This window comes from Urocampus carinirostris, chromosome 14, assembly GCF_059441175.1.
Source record: "Urocampus carinirostris isolate Australia breed hairy pipefish chromosome 14, RoL_Ucar_1.0, whole genome shotgun sequence".
In the NCBI taxonomy this organism is placed as follows: Eukaryota; Metazoa; Chordata; class Actinopteri; order Syngnathiformes; family Syngnathidae; genus Urocampus; species Urocampus carinirostris.
In genome coordinates, this window is record NC_142362.1 from 35,585,332 (window position 1) to 35,604,096 (window position 18,765).

General features: G+C 40.2%; 1 protein-coding gene, 1 long non-coding RNA gene and 1 pseudogene across 5 annotated transcripts in view; 1 reads left to right on the plus strand and 2 right to left on the minus strand.

Moving 5' to 3' along the window:
* The window catches only part of LOC148353309 (uncharacterized), a 35,612-nt gene extending 33,788 nt beyond the window's left edge, over positions 1–1,824 (minus strand). Inside the window, exon 1 of the long non-coding RNA XR_015852623.1 lies at positions 1,608–1,824. This is a non-coding gene — a long non-coding RNA (uncharacterized LOC148353309). The remainder of the gene's footprint in view (positions 1–1,607) is intronic.
* The window catches only part of dgkg (diacylglycerol kinase, gamma), a 158,470-nt gene that overhangs the window by 34,010 nt on the left and 105,695 nt on the right, over positions 1–18,765 (plus strand). For 3 of the 4 annotated variants that reach the window (XM_088352146.1, XM_088352149.1, XM_088352147.1), the window contains 4 exons: positions 12,560–12,580; positions 14,271–14,421; positions 16,072–16,317; positions 17,381–17,533. In XM_088352146.1, the coding sequence (XP_088208272.1) occupies positions 12,560–12,580; positions 14,271–14,421; positions 16,072–16,317; positions 17,381–17,533 (571 nt within the window). The remainder of the gene's footprint in view (positions 1–12,559; positions 12,581–14,270; positions 14,422–16,071; positions 16,318–17,380; positions 17,534–18,765) is intronic. The other variant, XM_088352148.1, reaches the window with a different exon arrangement.
* LOC148353311 (U2 spliceosomal RNA) lies at positions 9,761–9,965 on the minus strand (annotated as a pseudogene).

Consider the following 18,765-nt stretch of genomic DNA (forward strand, 5'->3'; position numbering starts at 1 on the left):
AATTTTTTGCCACTTACCGAATCATAAATTATCAAATTTGTTTTAAAACACTCAAAACTAGGGCAAAGTAATATATTTTAAGCACTAGATGTGTAAATATAAGTGGTTAACGCGTGTGCGGCACAGTTCTGAGGTCATGAGATCAAACCTTCCTGTGTGGAGTTTGCATGTTCTCCACGTGCTTGCGTGGGTTTTCTCCGGGCACTCCGGTTTCTTCCCACATCTGAAAAACATGCATGTCAGGTGAATTGGCCGGTCCAAATCGTCCCTAGGTGTGAATGAGCGATTGTCTGTCTCTGTGTGCCCTGCGACTGGCTGCCAACCAATTCAGGCTGTCCCCTGCCAACTGCCCAAAGATAGATGTGATGGGCTCCAGCACCCCCACGACCCTACTGAGTATAAGCGGTGCAGATAATGGATGGATGGATGGATGAAACTTTTCTCAGTAAATTAGAATTTCAACATAACTATCATGATTAATCAGTCACTTAAACCAAAAACTAGCAGTGCAGGAAATAAAATTAATTTTTATCAGTAACTCGTATAAAGATAGATAAAAACTTTAATTGCTCCCTGAAACCTTTCAGAGTAAATTAGAATTTCAACGCAACTAGCATGATTAATGTTTCACTTAAACCAAAAACTCGAATAAAGGTACATAAAAGCGTATTGCTCCCTGAAACGTTTTTACAGTAAATTCTAATTTCAACACAACTGACATAACTAATCTTTCACTTAAACCAAAAACTCACTTTGCAGGGTATGAAATAAGGCCTTGCAGCAACAACAAAAAAGGTGATAGAAATTTAAATAGATCCCTTTTTCTTTTCACCTTATAAATAAGTAAAATGGGTCAATACAACCTACACAACTTAAATAAACTGTCATGGACCAGAACAAGCACTCGGATCCAATAGCGTCAGTTAAAGGATTTATTTGGACAAGGTTCGGTGGAGCAGGCTTGGGGCGTCGGCTCTTGGTAGCAGAAAGCCTCTTTGGACGATATGGCAACTCCGTGGTGAAAACGCGTGACGAGTAACGTAGCAGGTAAGTCGGTGGCCGGGACGGAAGAGTAGATCGTAAACTTTTAACAGACAAGGGTCAGGCAACGAGAATCAGACTTGGAATACACAAAGGGGTCGTGGTACCTTGAATGTTGGAGGCTCACTCAGGGAAACGAGGAGTACACTCGAACGTCCATCTCTGGACGCTGACAGCTTATGTAGAAAGCTTCCACCAATCAGGAAATCGCGTTCCAGCACACCAGCTGATTACCTCAGGTGGCTCCAGTTAGGTAATCACGACATAAACTTTAAACAAAAAGTGCAAAAAGCAACATAAATTTCAACGGGATGGTGAATTGAAAAGAGTGGGCACACCTACAAACGCTGCCCGACCTACAAATGAGTTAGGTTACGGACAATCGTTCATAAGTTGAATTTGTTCGTAAGTTGCTTCAGTGCTATATTTTGTATGTTTATGGTTTATCTAAGTATGTTTAAGGCGTATGTACTGTAAGTAACCTGTGTTGTTGTTTTTTACTAAAAAATATATATTTAATAAAATAACATGCTCTATAAAGATAAATAAAGTGAGGTTTTACTTACTTTTGGCACTTCCGCTTTCAGAGGTTCTCCTCCGTGGTAAATAGTGGCCAAAAAAAAAGCTTTCTTATTACACTTTCATTTCAGAAGAAACAGGTCACCTCTTCCTTACACTTTACAGCAACAATATTGGATGAATGCACGATATATTAAACAACAAAAATGTCAAAGTTCTGAGCGTGCTAAGCGATACAGTACACGTTGTTATGATTACACACGAACTAGGAAGTAGAAGCCGGCTTTCTTCTTCAGTGTGGATGCTGGGTGGGTGACCTCTCACAGCGCCACGCGGCGCAAAGAAGCACTACAGTACTGTCCTCTACTCGGAAAAATGCGCACAAAAAACAAAATCTAACTTAAGGCAATGTCCGGATAGTTTTTGACATCCAGAAATGTTTTGGGGGATCTACCGTTTTACGTAAGTCGAATGGTCGTAAGTAGGGGAGCGTCTGTATTGATAAGCGTGACTAAAACAAAAAAGTGATTGTGGTCTGTATAATGAATTCATTAAGACATATGCAAACATCACCAACACAGCAGCGCTTAGAAGCTTACTTCAGTATCGTATCTGCCGGAATCCGTAAGTCGAATGTATGTAAAGCGGGGAGCGTCTTTACTGTAGAGCCCGATTGGCGGACTAATGTCATAAGAGCCAATATATCAGTCTCCACGGGAATGAGAACAAATTAACTACACTTTTTACACTCTCTTAATCACAAACACACTTCTCCAACACTGACTTTAAAATCTCAATATTATCCATCCATCCATTATCTGGACCACTTATCCTCAGTAGGGTCACGGGGGAGCTGGAGCCCATCTCGGTCATTTTCAGGCAGTGGGCAGGGGACACCCTGAACTGGTTGCCAGCAAGTCGCAGGGTACACAGAGACAGACAACTCACTCACTCATTCACACCTAGGGAGAACATGCAAATCCACACGGGGAGGCTGCAGTAGCTGGATTCGAACCCTGAACCTCCGCATCGGGGGGCTGCGTGCCAAACACCCATCTGCTTTAGCGCCTCTCAATTTTATAATGTCTTTTTTTTGTTGCTTTTGTTTATGTTGGCGTATGGACAATTTAAGGGAGACCTGACGTCAAGGAGGAGGGGGTGACTGGCGCCGAAGTTGGTCACCCTGTGTGTGGACGAACAGGCGTGATTTACTCAAGACAGTACCTCCTTGTTGAATGTGTTTTTACCGCTTATTATATGTTTATTAAGTCGGCAATCAGACCTCATCAGCGACTGTGTTCATCTTAGACTACACAGAGGGGTATTACAATATTATCAGCGGCTGGATTCACACTCAGACATGTCGAGACCTGTCGGGGAGTGCCGCTGTTTGCAGATTTGGAATCGGAAAAAGCTTCTGTTTAATTGGTTCTGCCCCGGTTGCTTATCCTATCATAGGGAACAGGGTGGGTAGCGATGGGAAAAGAGGAGCAGAGGAGTAAGAGCGACGGACAGAGAGATCGGCTGCTTGAGCGAGCATAAATGATCGGCCAGTCAGATGAATAAAAACAGCGATACCGATATATGTCAAATTTCCAAATATCTGTGCCAATAATCGGCCCGCCTGATAATCGATCGACGGCTAGTTTTTAGTTGACTGGTTGACATTGTTGTACAATTGTATTTTCGTTATGTTATTGCTTTTGTTGTTTGACTTTCTTCAGTTCATTGGGAAAAGTATTCAAAATTTTATCGTGTTAAAGTTTTTTTTTTAATTGAATTGTTTACACTATTTGCCCATTCTAACTTTATTTTCAGAATATTCTGAAGTGGAATGTATAATAGTTAGGTGGGTTTGACTCTTTTTCTGTAACAGAAAAATGTACATGTATTTTTATTTCGCTTAAGTTTGCATTGTAGTTATTTAAAAAAAAAACATTTTAATGCCCAAAACTTTTATTTTGTAATCATAAACTCAAGGGCGTCAATAATTCTATAATCAGGACATTTCCAAGCAAAAACTATCGGATCGATATCAATCGTCACTTTCCTGAATTTACTTGGATCAGATCGATTTTAAATTTCCCAGCATTAGCTATTTGAATGTTGGGTTTTGTAACATTTTTGAACATATTATTTTTGTATATTCTGGCATTTGGCAGGCCAGACCAAAAACCATGACGGGTTGCATGTGGCCCATAGACTGTAGTTTTCCCAGCCCTGACTGATGGGATGGATTCCAGAGTGTGTTTTAATGACGTCACCAGTCAAAAAACAGCAGAAAAAAAAACAGTATTGCAACAGAGAGACACTCATTCATCAACAACACAAGTCTAAAAATGTGAGCATTCCTCACTCATTCGTCATATTTTAGCCTCCATCGATAAAGGAAAATCATCACAGCTTCTTCAATTTTTTAGTTTAGAGTGTGTGTGTGTGTGTGTGTGTGTGTGTGTGTGTGTGTGTGTGTGTGTGTGTGTGTGTGTGTGTGTGTGTGTGTGTGTGTGTGTGTGTGTGTGTGTGAGTGAGTGTGTGTCATTCACTCATAGCGATATTGATACACAGAAAATGAAAGTCTCCTGGTGGGTTTTACCAAAAAAGGAAAGAAGAGTAGCAGTGGTGGTCTCTTTGGGAGCCAGTCGGGTTAAAACAACAGCAGCAACTTAAGGGAAGGATGTTTCCTAAATGACACAATCCCAACTTATTGCACAGCCTTATGTTTCCATTTTAAATCCAAAGATTCTCAACCTCATCCATGTTACCTTTCTTGGTGTCCACTTGATGCCTCGTTTGATGTTTTAATTGACGTTATCATGGCACTTGCTGAAAAAGATATACAGTATTTTCCGGACTATAGGGTGCATGTAAAATCCCCAAATTGGCCAAAAATGTATTATTATTTATTTATTATTACTTATAACTCGGTGCGCCTTATATACCATGATATATAGTGGATACGATTTTAAATGCATACAGTACTTTTAGGTCCTGATTGCTTCACAAGGTTTTACGGTATACAATTGTATTTGAGCAAACATGGATCAATCAATAATCCTCACTAGGCCTAATCACAATAAGGTGTATGCAATAGGATTCAAACCCAAATCATGGCAGTGAGGGCCCTGACACTTTACTATTGGAACTCTAGGGTTACTGATGACATATGAAAAAGCAATTTTTCTCACAGTGCCAGAAAAACTGATTTATTTTGTTCTGCATTCTGATAGGTTAAATGCCCTGTCCAAAGTCTGGCTTGGGGGCCAATTACAGCCCGTGATCACATTTTTACTGAACCACAGCCTTCTCCATTAAATTAATAATATGTGGCCTGTCAATAATATTCACTGCAGCATAAAATACATTTGTACCAAAAAAAAGATCACCATTTCACCAGATGATGGCATTGGCCTTCTGCCACCTTGCCCTTGGTTCTTGTGAGAATTTAGCCCACGCCATATCCAAAATGGTGACTGTAAATAGAAAAAAAGCAAAGTTGACTGGGAGGGCTGCCGCTTCCAAGACAATTGGAAATTGGAGTATTTTTTTACAGAAATAAAAAACAATTGCGTCTAATTTGCCAAAAGACTGTGGCTGTTTCCGAAGAATATAGTATCAAGAGGCTCTGCCAAATATAACATGCTGACTACGACTAGCTAACTGGAACCGAAGGTTGTAAAAGGGTGAAGCAACTGGAAGCTGCTCTAATGGTACAGCAGCGCTTTTTCACAAGACCCGAAGAGTCAAATGAAAATGCTAAAGGAGCTAGTTACGCTTATTGCCAAGCACTACAAACCTTTCCCGGAAGGTGAATTTATTAAAGACTATTCAAAGAATGCCAGACTGACTAGTCGGCCGTCACACATGTTCAAATCTGGCCTGCTTTCTGAAAAGTTTGGGCATTCCTGGGTTAAATTGTATGTCCACATCTTCAACTGTGCGTCAATAATGTTGCGAAAGACAGAAACTAAAAACAGAAAAGTTTCCAACAAAATACTATACTAGATTTTTATACTAGGGGAGGGCGCCTTATACCGCAGTAAATACGTTTGTAACATTGCTGCTTTCTTCTCTCAGTGCTTATTCGAACCTTCAAGAGCATTGTGTGTTTAGTTTAATGTGGTCAAGGTTGCAATAAAACGGCTAACTTACCCTTTGAAATTTATGGAAAGAAAAATTCCTTGTGAACACAGCTAAAAATAAATCGGTTATCATAAAAAGATCTTATAAAAGTATTGACTGACATTTCTTTGAGTAGGTATACAAATCCGAATGACATTCAATATATTGTTACAATCAATATACAAGACATATTTCTAGTCCTGGTATACTGGGAGTATTCGAAAACTCTTGTCAGGTTTGGTTACTGTGTCAGGGATGACTATTTGGTTATGCACAGTCACAGAAAGAATGTTATTTGTTTTGATAATGTTGAGTTATTGACCTCGCTCACTGAGTAGGCATTCTCATTGTCTCTGGAGAATAACCAGAATGACAATTTGCCCTCACTCTGCTTGGCATTTTAAAGTTTTTTGTTTTTGTGTTCAAATTTTTACAGTTCATCACTGTACTGAAGGGGTATCAAAATCAAATGAACAGAGGGCTGAATCAAAAATTTGACATTAAATCGATTGTTAAAAATAAAAGAAACTGCTAATGCTAATTCTTAATGTTATCCTTGTCGCAGCCAGCGACCCCTAAAGCAATGCTAGACATTACTAAAACTAACAGCTAAAGCTAAATCTATACTCAGTTCAACATAAAAAATAAAAAATACTTAAAATCAAATAAAAAGTTCTGTATTCCCTTCCTGATCAAATAATATGTTTTGGTGACATTTTTTGATAAAAGAACTTTGCTTGCACCTCTTTCTAAAACCGTTATTCACGAAAAAATAAGGTCAAAATTAGCCTAAAAAATCTTACTGTGTTTAAAGTCATATACAGTGCATCCGGAAAGTATTCACAGCGCTTCACTTTTTCCACATTTTGTTATGTTACAGCCTCATTCCAAATTGTATTAATTTAATCTCTTATCTCAAAATTCTACACAAAATACTCCATTATGACAATGTGAAAAAGTTTTTCTTTTTTTTTTTTTTACTTTTTTTGAATTTATTAAAAATAGAAAACTAAGAAATCACATTTACATAAGTATTCACAGCCTCTGCCATGAAGCTCAAAATTGAGCTCAGGTGCATCTTTTTTCCACTGATCACCCTTGAGATCTTTCTACAGCTAAATTGGAGTCCACCTGCAGTAAATTCAGTTGATTGGACATGATTTGGAAAGGCACACACCTGTCTATATAAGGTCCCACAGTTGAGTGTGCATGTCAGAGCCCAAACACCAAGCATGAAGTCAAAAGAACTGTCTGTAGACCTGCGAGACAGGATTGTCTTGAGGCACAAATCTGGGGAAGGATACAGAAGAAATTCTGCTGCTTTGAAGGTCCCAATGAGCACAGTGGCCTCCATTATTCGTAAATGGAAGACATTTGTAACCACCAGGACTCTTCCTAGAGCTGGCCGGCCTTCTAAACTGAGCGATCGGGGAAGAAGGGCCTTAGTCAGGGAGGTGACCAAGAACCCGATGGTCACTCTGTCAGAGCTCCAGCGTTCCTCTGTGGAGAGAGGAGAGCCTTCCAGAAGGACAACCATCCCTGCAGCAATCCACCAATCAGGCCTGTATGGTAGAGTGGCCAGACGAAAGCCACTCCTTAGTAAAAGGAACATGGAAGCCCGTCTGGAATTTGCTAAAAAGCACCTGAATGACTCTCAGACCATGAGAAACTAAATTCTCTGGTCTGATGAGACAAAGATTGAACTCTTTGGTGTGAATGCCAGGCGCCATGTTTGGAGGAAACCAGGCACCGCTCATCACCAGGCCAATACCATCCCTACAGTGAAGCATGGTGGTGGCAGCATCATGCTGTGGGGATGTTTTTCAGCAGCAGGAACTGGCAGACTAGTCAGGATAGAAGGAAAAATGAATGCAGCAATATATAGAGATATCCTGGATGAAAACCTGCTCCAGAGCGCTCTTGACCTCAGGCTGGGGCGAAGGTTCATTTTTCAGGAGGACAACGACCCAAAGCACACAGCCAAGATCTCAATAGATTGGCTTTAGAACCACTCCGTGAATGTCCTGGAGTGGCCCAGCCAGAGTCCAGACTTGAATCCGATCGAAAATTACTCTGGAGAGATCTGAAAATGGCTGTGCACAAACATCTCCCATTCAACCTGGTTGAGCTTGAGACTTATTGCAAAGAAGAATGGGCAAAACTGCCTAAAGATAGGTGTGCTAAACTTGTGGGATCATATTCAAAAAGACTTGAGGCTGTATTTGCTGCCAAAGGTGGATCAACAAAGTATTAAGCAAAGGTTGTGAATACTTATGTAAATGTGATTTCTTAGTTTTCTATTTTTAATAAATTCAAAAAAAGTACAAAAAAAACTTTTTCACATTGTCATAATGGAGTATTTTGTGTAGAATTTAGAGATACGAGATAAAATTAATACAATTTGGAATGAGGCTGTAACATAACAAAATGTGGAAAAAGTGAAGCGCTGTGAATACTTTCCGGATGCACTGTATCTAGCTCTGGCATTGTTACTACTTCATAAATCTTATCAAGACATCAAACATCACATAGTGAAATAAAATGCACTGAAAAATTAGCTTTTGTCAGAAAACCATGTATGGCTGTTTTGTCCAATTTTTCTTAAAATACTGTATATGTTACAGCCCTCTATCTCTCTCTCAAAAAAAAATCTAAATTTTGTGCTTTTGTTGCTCTATGAGTCAAAAAAGGTTCCTGATATCTGCTCTAGACTATTCCAAATTATTCAATTTTGTTCTCTAGTAAGTCAACTTATCCAAAGTCGAAACATGTGCTCTGAATAAAGGTCCAAATTCATGGCTGCTTGATGCATGGCAAAGAACTCCAGGGCTACCACTTGTGTCTCACTTACAATTTTAGAGACAAGTAATTTGAGACATGAGCTTGCTAACTAAATGAATAAAATTCATAAATCGATGTACTGCTGTACATGTTATTTGTTACAGCTCTACCAGAAGTGTCCACGACCATCGTTTTTGAACTAGCATCCATTATCGTTCTTCGTATGTAAAATAGCTGAAATCAGATGCCTTAAAAGCTCACACCCAGCGCTAACCGCGTAGGGACTTTGGCGTAGACGCATTTGGCTGCAGAACGCCAACCGTGCTAATGCCCACCTGAAGCCATTTTCAGCTCGCCTCCAAGTTGTGTATGTAATGTGTTGTCGGATCATCCGTCCTTCAAGATGGCGACTACCAGAAGATTCGCGATTACGAAGAACACAAACTTACCTCTGCGCTAAAAAAAACTTGAACGAGGCCTAAAAAAGCAAAAATGACAATCCCTCAGTGATGGGCTGTCAAGGCGAGCAAGCCATTCTTTGCTGTCCTAAATATATCTGAATCATGGAATGTAATTATATTTCAAATGATTAAATAATTCCAAATAGTCTGTCAGCTTCTTTTCATTGGTTCTACCCTGGTTGTGCTGCTTTCAGATGTGTGCTTTCATGTTTAAGCAATTTAACCAATATAATTGCAGGCATTACTTGTTGCCAGGCTCAGCAAGATAGAATAGAATAGAATTTACTTTTATTGTCATTCTTTGTAACGATGCACACAGAACGAAATGTCGATACACCTGACCCGTACAGTTAAACTGTAGTGAGCTGACGCAGCCGCAGCCAAACAGGGCACAGCCATTTAAGTCACTAGGTGACCAAACCCCCCAATTCCAACGCTTAGGGGCCGGTCACACAGACATTTGCGGCTGAATCACGGCCAGAAATTTCTGCCTTTGAGGCGGACGCTATAAGACGTATTGAGTTCGCCATTAAGACGAGATACAGCGGTGCTTAACACGAGGTCGGAAATACGCGCGCGGGTGGCAGCGAGAAAGGGTTTGGCGCTGCTCAATTTTTCAGAGCGCGGGTACACAGCCTTTCACGAGCGAATTGAGGCTGGACAACAGGGTTTGGGGTTTTTAAGGGTTTTTAAGGGTTATTGTTCTATCTTCGTTATTCATTATCCATTATCCGTTATCTGTCAGTTCATAATACGCTACAAAGCCAAGGAGCCGGGACTCTTACTCTCAGCCTAAAGGCCAAGCTAAGGTCCTAGCCCTAAAGCCTTGCTGCGATCATTGCGAATGCACCATTCCCGGAGGTACTGCAATACTGGGCTGATGCGTGGAGTGGACAGAGCAAGCTCTTATTCCATCTCCAGATTGCAAAAATCTGTGCTCACTTAATGCAGAACATAAAGTACGCAATTTAAAAACCAGCTGTAGTATGCAAATCCATAAACCACAGTTGAACAACGGCCAGAAATTTCTGGCCGTGAAGCAGATGTCGTTGAGCGCTGTTGGACGTTTTGAGACCGCCATATACACGAGATAGAGCAGTGCTTTACTCGCGGTCGGAAATTTTCACGTGGTTGGCCGCGTTCAAAACTTTTGAGCTGCTCAAAAGTTTGAGCACGTGTTAAACCGCGTGCCGCACACGTGGTCAACACGAGGTAATGACGCAGAAATGACGCGGAACGGCGTGCTCTGGCCGCGGCCAGGGCGTGCTTACACATGGGTAGGACGGGAAATTTCAGCGGGTAATCGTGGGTGGAGCATGGTAATAGCATGTTCTGCGCCTGTATCGCGGTGTTATCACGTGAAATTAGCGTGTTACGCGTGTGACAGTCAAACGCCTTTCTCCGCGTATAAACAGCGCGAATGCCGAGCACACGTCAGTTGTGCTGGTGACGTCAAGGGGGTGAACATGGATCCCCGTCAGCGTAGTTTCTCTTCATTTCGAATAAATCTTTCGGTGCATTTGCAATGGTTGCAGCAAAGCTTTAATGCTAGGACCTTAGCTTTGCCTTTTGGCTGAGAGTAAGAGTCCCGGCTCCTAAGCTTTGAAGCGTAATAAGAACAGAACGATGATGGATAATGAATAAAGAAGATAGACCATTAACCCTTAAGCCACACCCCCCGTCCCGTCAGCGTAGTGACCTCGTCTCAATCCATTCTTATATCTTGACATTTCTTTTCAAGATAATAAAATAAAAATGATGCCATAGCTTGAAATCTTGATCTTCACGGGACTGTGACTTGTGCGGTAATGATAACTACAGCCCGGTGCCGAGATTTGCATCCCCTCGCTACTACAACCACTTTAACCTCGATTTATCTCACTTCTAGGGAATGTAATGGCGAATATATAACCAAAACCGCTTCGTCTTGCATTTGTTGGAAATGTATTAGAATTTAAACCATTCCGTCTTTATTGTTGTTGTGAACGTTATCGAACGGTAAAATCCCCCCCCCCCCTCGCGTGAACGCGCATCCTGCTGCACTTTCAACGAAAGCGATCGTACTCTATATAAAACGCTTATTAAAACTATAAAGCGAGCTAATTATAACAATTGGGAGATCCTAGTCTATATAACGCGTTTATTCAAACAATAAAGTGCGATCGTATTCTACAAAATGCGTTTGTTAACGTGGATGAAAAAGTCACGCGAGGGGGTGGGGCGGTGAGGGTGTTGCGTAGGAGTCGGATTTGGGCACAACACCGGCTCGGGAGCTTTTATACCCGTGGTCCACACGAGAAAATGACACAGAAATGACACGTTGAGGAAGCGGAACAGTCGCCGGCGTCTTTTTTCCGGCCATACCACAGACAAACGGCGGGATGTCAAATTTTGCGCATTTTCCATCCCGGGCAACCACGGGCAAAAAAAAAACGCAAAATTTTAGCCGTGATTCAGCCGCAAACGTCTGTGTGACCGGCCCCTTAAGGCCGAGCGCAGAGCAGGGAGGCAATGAGTACTAATGTTGTAAGTCTTAGGTATGACTCAGCCGAGGCTTGAACCAGCGACCTCCCAGTCTCGGAGCGGGCGCCCTACCATCTAGGCTACCGAGCTGGTATAAAAAAGCTTGGGCTTTCATATGCAGATTTGCAGGACATAACAAAAGTGACGCTGATACTGTTATTTTAGCCAAGTTTTCGAGTTGGCGACGCCAAGGCAGGCGAGAAAGGGTGAGGAAACGTCAGCTAGGGGCGGTAATGCCCCAAAGTCTGAAATCTATTACTCTACTAAATTGTAATAGCATGTATTTTTATACTTTAGAGTAAACTTTTAACTCATTTAAACTTTGAAGTTTTTCATACTAAGCAGCTTTAATGTAAATCAACTCAGAATCTATGAAAGACACACACCAAAATGTTAATTTAAAAAACGACTTTTCAGGGCAACTGACAATCAACTCTAAAATACAAGAGTAAACATTTATATATGTTATGTAAACACGTTATCCCTGAAAAACACAGAAAACACAAATTAAAATATTTACAGACTTACCAATAGAGATAGGTTCCAAAACAATTTGAATCTTTCTTATACCCATCAAATTTAAAGTTAACAACACAGAATCCCTGAAAAAAATATGCAAATTGACCAATCTCAAGAGGAAAAAAAGCATCTCAAAGGGACCTGGGGAGCTGGGTCCTTTCGTTCACTTTCACATCTGATGACACATCACAAAACGCCATTACTGAAGGCCTAGGTGTGAAATGCACAGCCCGCTATTGCAACTGCAGTTGGCGCCAGGTGTGCACAGCTTAATGTGTAGCATTCCATCATTCTTGCAGCCACAGTTCTTAGCTGGTCCATGACTTTGATCCCAAAGGGTTTGCAGCATAAATTAAGAAAAATCAGTGGTTAGATTAGTTCTTACTTGTCTTTTTGTTTAGATATGAGAGATACTTATTGTTTATAAGCACATAACACAAAATAATTTGTCATTACATGCATCTCAAGATGGTATCACATACAGCTTCTTCTGCCAAAAATAGCCATTGCTATTTGTATGTTTCACCTATGTTCTCTTGAATCCTTTTTTACTTTTTCCCCTGTTCCTATTCTTTATGGCTGCACTCCTGAAACAGCAGCGAGATGTTCTGGACAAAGTAAGGTTCCGTGCACGCTGTGCATGCTGTGTAGATGTGATGTTTCTGCATGTACATTGTCTCTGAACGTTTTTGACGTGTTGTTCAGTATTGCCTGGCAGCAGGATGGAGGCTTTACCGGCCCAGTACATGGAAACACTGTCAGTACAATGTTAAGTGGTGCTAAGTTGATGCACTGCCATGGTAACAGTAACCAAAATCGTTTATTTGTGTATCTTAAACTGTATTCATCGTGGATGAGTGCAACCATTCTAACCCATTTGCAATTATTTGTTGTGCTGCTGGGTCGTGATTGCAATTGTGTGCCATGGTTAAAGGCGAAGCTCAATTCATGCTTTTCTGCATTATTACATTGCACTAGCAGACCATACACACAACCACTGTACAGCAAACAAACCCGTATACATGCTGGTTGCGAGTAATCCGATTGCAAGACAAGCAGTAGTGACGTTTTCGGGTAAATACACTTTGTTTTTGCATTTAACATTTGACATTATATGGCAGACATTTTAAACATACGGCCTACAGGCCCGATTCTGCCCGCTGAATTAATCAATCCAACCCGCCATACATTTATAAGAATGTAAAAAAATGAGGCGAGTCTCTAAGTCATTTCTATCAAAAGTTATTATTCTTAAAATAAATGCAAACCAAATGCTTTCTCCAACAGCTAGATGATAGTGTTGAGCTTGTTGTAAAACTGCATTCACTCAACGGTTAAATCAAACCAGTTAACACATTCAATGCCAAACTTAAAAATCTTTTTTACGATTGTTTGTGAAAAATGCGCTGTGTTTAGAAAAAAATCCCTTGTCATCAGTGATTATAATATGTAGGTTAGGTTACTTGATGACGCATACTACTAAAGAAACAACGCTAAAATATTGAGTTGATATTATTTGACTGATCCAGCCCACCTCAGAACAGAGTGGCCCCAGAGCCAAACCAACATCCCTGTTATAGGGAAATTTCATTCATGTCAATAGAATCAACAGAGTACCTTGTTTGCCCCCCCCCTAATTGAAAAAAAGCATAAGTCATTGCTGCATTTTGTGTGTTTACAAGTTGTGCTCGTATATTGCTTGCCAAAACTCAAACTATATAAAAAGGTTAAGAAACACTGCTCTTCTTCACAGACAAATATAATAAGGCTTTGTCTATTTCCAGAAAATTTAGCTTTTAAACTCTTCTCTGAATCCATATACTGTGTGCCAGTAAAAGCCAGTCAGATATGCCATCAATATCAGAGTGTTCAATGTATATTTTGTTTTCTAAAGCTCTGAGAAGTATATTCTGTTTTTAATATTGGACACCTGCGAAGGAGATTGCATAGAATACCAGTTTGTTATTTTGAATATTATTGCACACTGTTGTTTGTTGTTATGACTATTATGAACTGTTACATCACTGTAACTATTGGCCAATTAATTATTTTAAAAAGGGTTTTGGAGGGAGGGCCTTAAGAAGAGGGTGACATTTCTTAAAGTTTTGGTCTCCCCTGTTCTCCGATAAGTTTAAAATTCATTGATGACTTCTCCCCTTATTTTGAGTGTCTATTAAACTTTAATCTTCTCAAGCTCCTTTTGACAACATTGATTCTTTTGCTATCTTTGTCTTAATTCAATCTCCTTTACTCCACAGAACTGAGTTTAAAAAAGAAGTATGCCTAATTATTGTCCTTTCATGGCAGCCAATTGACTATGAAGGCTTCCGACTTTTCATGGCCACTTACCTGGAGAATGACATCCCAGAAGAGCTTTGTCGACACCTCTTCACCTCCTTCAAGAGCAAGACAGGAGGTACCTCGCCTGACCATTGCAGGGCAGCAGGAAACTTACTAGGTGAGATCCTCTCATATTTATTTTCATAGGACTTTGTGACGTTTCAATGCATAACCATCAGCAAGTTGAGGCTCAATTTGACCACCTTATGGCTAACAAATTACTTAAATACTCAATAGTAAAATTACCTTGAATACTAAAAAAATGAATACAAATCAATGCAAGAATTAAAGATTAGCCGTGTTTAACTGTGTTAGTATGATTACTTTTTTTAACATTCATAATGTTTTAATCAGTGTTTCTCAACTGTGTGCCTTGCCTGATGTGCCGCGCGAAACATTTCATTTTATTCATGGGTGTTAATAATACCGCCCGCGGAGACGGGCAGATTTTTTTTAAACTGTGCTGCCACCAGCTGTTAGGTGGAAGTAACTGCAAGTAAGTAGTTTGATATTTGCTTTCTTGATGTCAAATAGAAAAAATAACTCATCAAACATCCAGAAATCATTAATTACATTTTTGAAGTGATATTTTTATGTAATTAAGATCGAAGAGAAGGTCAAGTATCGGAAGTGAGACCCATTAATCTTGCGTCAAATTTGTCTCATTGCTGCTAATGTGTTTCCTCCTCAAAGAGTCCTGCTCCATTGATGCTGGTATTTCTATTCACACTGAGGTGGCCTGTGCACCCATCACAGGTAGTAGTAGCTCACCTGCCTTCAGGGAGATTGCAGCCGGCCTTTGCAGTCCTCTCCCATCCTACTCCATGTGTTATGGCTGTTTCGTCGTGTTGGTGGTGTTTGTTGTTGTTGTGGTTGTTTTTTTTTAACATTGTGAAATCATTTAGGTGATTTTTTTATCGCCAAATGTTGTACCATACCAGCTTCCCGTATGAGTTTTGTTGCGTTGTAATTTTATCGTGTACTTCTTTTTTTTTAAATAATCATAATCCTTGTTCTATTTATTCATCTACATATTTATCCACCTATACCTACCTACCTCTCTCCATCCTAACGTCACTCCTAAGCCTTACCTAGATTGATTACTGTACTGTATTTTTCTTTGCTAAAAAACAGGGTAATCTTCTGCTCCAAAACCTACTTATTCTAAGTGAGAACATGACATATTCTTCTACACTAAAAACTAGCAAAATCTTAGTTTAAGCCGAAAACAAGCACTATCTTCTTCAAGTCCAAAATTAGTGTCTTCTACGTAAGAAAATTGGGTCGTCTTCTATTTCCAAAACTTATCAGCATAGAAGAGAATCATCGTTTCTACATAAAAAAGTGTGTTCTATTTAAAAAAATGACATTGATTGGAATAAGCAAAAATACATGAACAATCATACGCACATGCCTTTTTTTCACTAATTGTAGGTAAAAAAGAAATGTATTTATTTACATAACATGAAGCTCACCAAGAAGGAGCTGACATGATTGTCAGTCATCTTAGTGCTACAGGTACTGAAAAAAACTTTAGAATGACTGGGCAATAAAAAGTAAAAGAAAAACTGTGCAATTTGGTCACTTTCAGTCTCCGCAGTTTGTATTTTTCTTTGTGCGTTTGAGCACTTGTTTTCGGTTGCACTTCACAATACAGTGAAATATTCGTCAAATAATACTCACTGTTTGCTAAACAATTGAATGTCGGGATAGAACATGTTCATCACTTATTTTTAATTTAAAGTATTCATTTCTATTTGTGTCCAAGGCATGAGCGGTAAGAGCATCCTGTCAGCATTGGGTCGAGTCACACCAGAGCTCGCTGGTGGCTCCGGGGCCTCCGTCACTCCTTGTTCGTCCCGCTCCTCCTCCCAGCGTTCCCGAACCGGGTCCCACACTCCTGGGGGGACCAGTAGGTCTCCGTGCAACCAGGTCAAGCCCTCCCAGAGCAGCAATAACTCCCTGGCCCCCAATGCTGGACCAGACCCAGTGTCACCGCCGAAACTTTCGCCAGGTGAGTTTGTCAACTTGGCTTCAGATTTATGGTCGAAAAGCAAAATGGTTGCTGGGCTGAGAGAACAGTGGATTTGGCTGCTTGGAGTGGTCGGTGGTTGGTAGAGCAGTAAGAGACCCCATGAAAGCAGACCACTTGAAGGCAGGTGTGTAGTGAATTTGTTAGTATTTATTGGGGGGGTGTCGCAATAAATCTGGCTAAAGACACTTGTGGAAGCCTAATGTACAAGTGTGTTGATTTTTTTTCATGAAAATCAGTTCAACCATTTCAAGGCCTACAAGTCATTTTCAAGCACACGCGCAAGCATTTAACCGAATCCACAAGTAGAGGTTTTTATTTATGTTTTTATTTTCTCCAAGCAAATCTGAGTTCTGCTTCTCTTTCCGTCGATTAAACAGGGATGCAGCCCTTCAAAAAAATCTGTTAACTTGACGCGCGTTTCGAACCCCAAAAAATGGATCACCATTGTGATATGGAATGAAGTTCAGATTCATGCTTTTCCTTATGGTACTTAATTGGAGCATTTTCATTTAGTCTGGCTGTTATGATTCGTTTTCACATGACTCGTCTTCATTGTAAGTCAATTCAGCTCCATTTGACACTACAACACTTTATTAAACTGCCCCCTGGTGGCCAATTCACACTCCAGAAGGATTGGCCAATAATATCTCATGATTCACGATCCAATCAGTTCTTTACAGTCTTTTTTGTTTTTTATTCCATTTGTACCCATAATTGCAAAGATTATACAGTATTTAAAACGAAAATTTGGACAAAAATTAATTTGTTGGTTGGGTGCACTGTTGAACACTACAAAGAGAAGCAGTTAATGCAGTATTGCCAATCAGTGTAAAAAGTAATATAATCGTCATTGATAACGATATCATTAAGTGTAGATTATGACTGGATTGTGTTGTAATTGTGTTTTGTAATCAATCAAAATGTTTGTTTAAAGCCAGGAAACCCTTTACATAATCTACATGAAAACCGTATGACAATAGCAATTCTGTTGGACATCTGTGATGCATCATACCTGAAATCAATTTAACTGGTACCTTGACAGAGAGAAGTCGCTCTGAGAAGCATTTGTCACTGCGGAGAAGCCCATCACCCCACAAAAGAGCATTTCAGTCAGTTCCGCAGGTGGTCTTCCTGAAGGACATTGTGTGTTACCTTTCTTTACTGGAGCGCGGAACGCCGGAAGACAAGCTTGAGTGTAAGTATCAGACTTGGCAACTGAAACAGTGCCAGCATTTACAATTTATTTTATACCTTGGTAATTTCAAAGTGAGTAGTACTGACAAGTATGACTAATTCGGTAGGACTCTTTATTTAACTATTTGGTCCCTTTGAAGGCTAGCACTTCTACACTTTCAGTATAAACTACCTAACCACTTCCAAAGCTCCCTGGCCTTACTAACGGTTGTATTTTTCCTTTAAAAATACAAAATAATCTTACAGCATACATTATTTTCAGATGCATTTATTTATGTACACAGCTGCACATCATTAATTATAACACAGTTTGACATGAGATATTTTATACTTATTTAATGATATTCTTCTATATATCAGGGGATGGATGATAACCCCAAATGTTGAAAGAGCAATATTGAACAACAACAAAATTAAGATGTTTGGAGCTGCAAAAAAAATTGAAGCTTTATATATGCCTTATCACAGCACGGTGGCGTGGTGGTTAGGGTGTGTGCGGCACAGTTCTGAGGTCATGGGTTCAAATCCAGCTACCAACCTTCCTGTGTGGAGTTTGCATGTTCTCCCCGTGCTTGCGGGGTTTTCCTCCGGGCACTCCGGTTTCCTCCCACATTCCAAAAACATGCATGTCAGGTTAATTGGCTGGTCAGAATTGTCCCTAGGTGTGAATGAGCGAGTGAACTGTCTGTCCCTGTGTGCCCTGCGACTGGCTGGCAACCAGTTCAGGGTGTCCCCTGCCCACTGCCCAGAGATAGCTGGGATGGGCTCCAGCACCCCCGCGACCCTACTGGGGATAAGTGGTATGGATAATGGATGGATGGATATGCCTTATCAGGAAGGCAAGACATACTGTATATATACACGACTGTTTAAAAGTTTAGGGTTGCTTGAACAATTACATTTTTTGATAAAAGCAAATTAAATAGCAAAACATCTGTTGAGTAATATTCTGTTTCCTTTTCAGGAGCAAAATGGACGTCCATTAGGCAATAGGTTTTTGAGATGTCTACATTTCTGATGTGGCTCTTTGAATCATAATAAATCTTTAACTCATAAAAACCATAGGCAGCTATTTTTATGTCTTTGTATGCAACACAATTTGAATATTTCACTTCTTTCTCCGAAGCTTGTATCAATCCCTCATATCGTCCTAACATTTGACTCCACATTTTTGGGATTTTTGCCTCTTCCATAAGCCGTTTCAATTCAGGTTTGATCTGATGATATTATCTA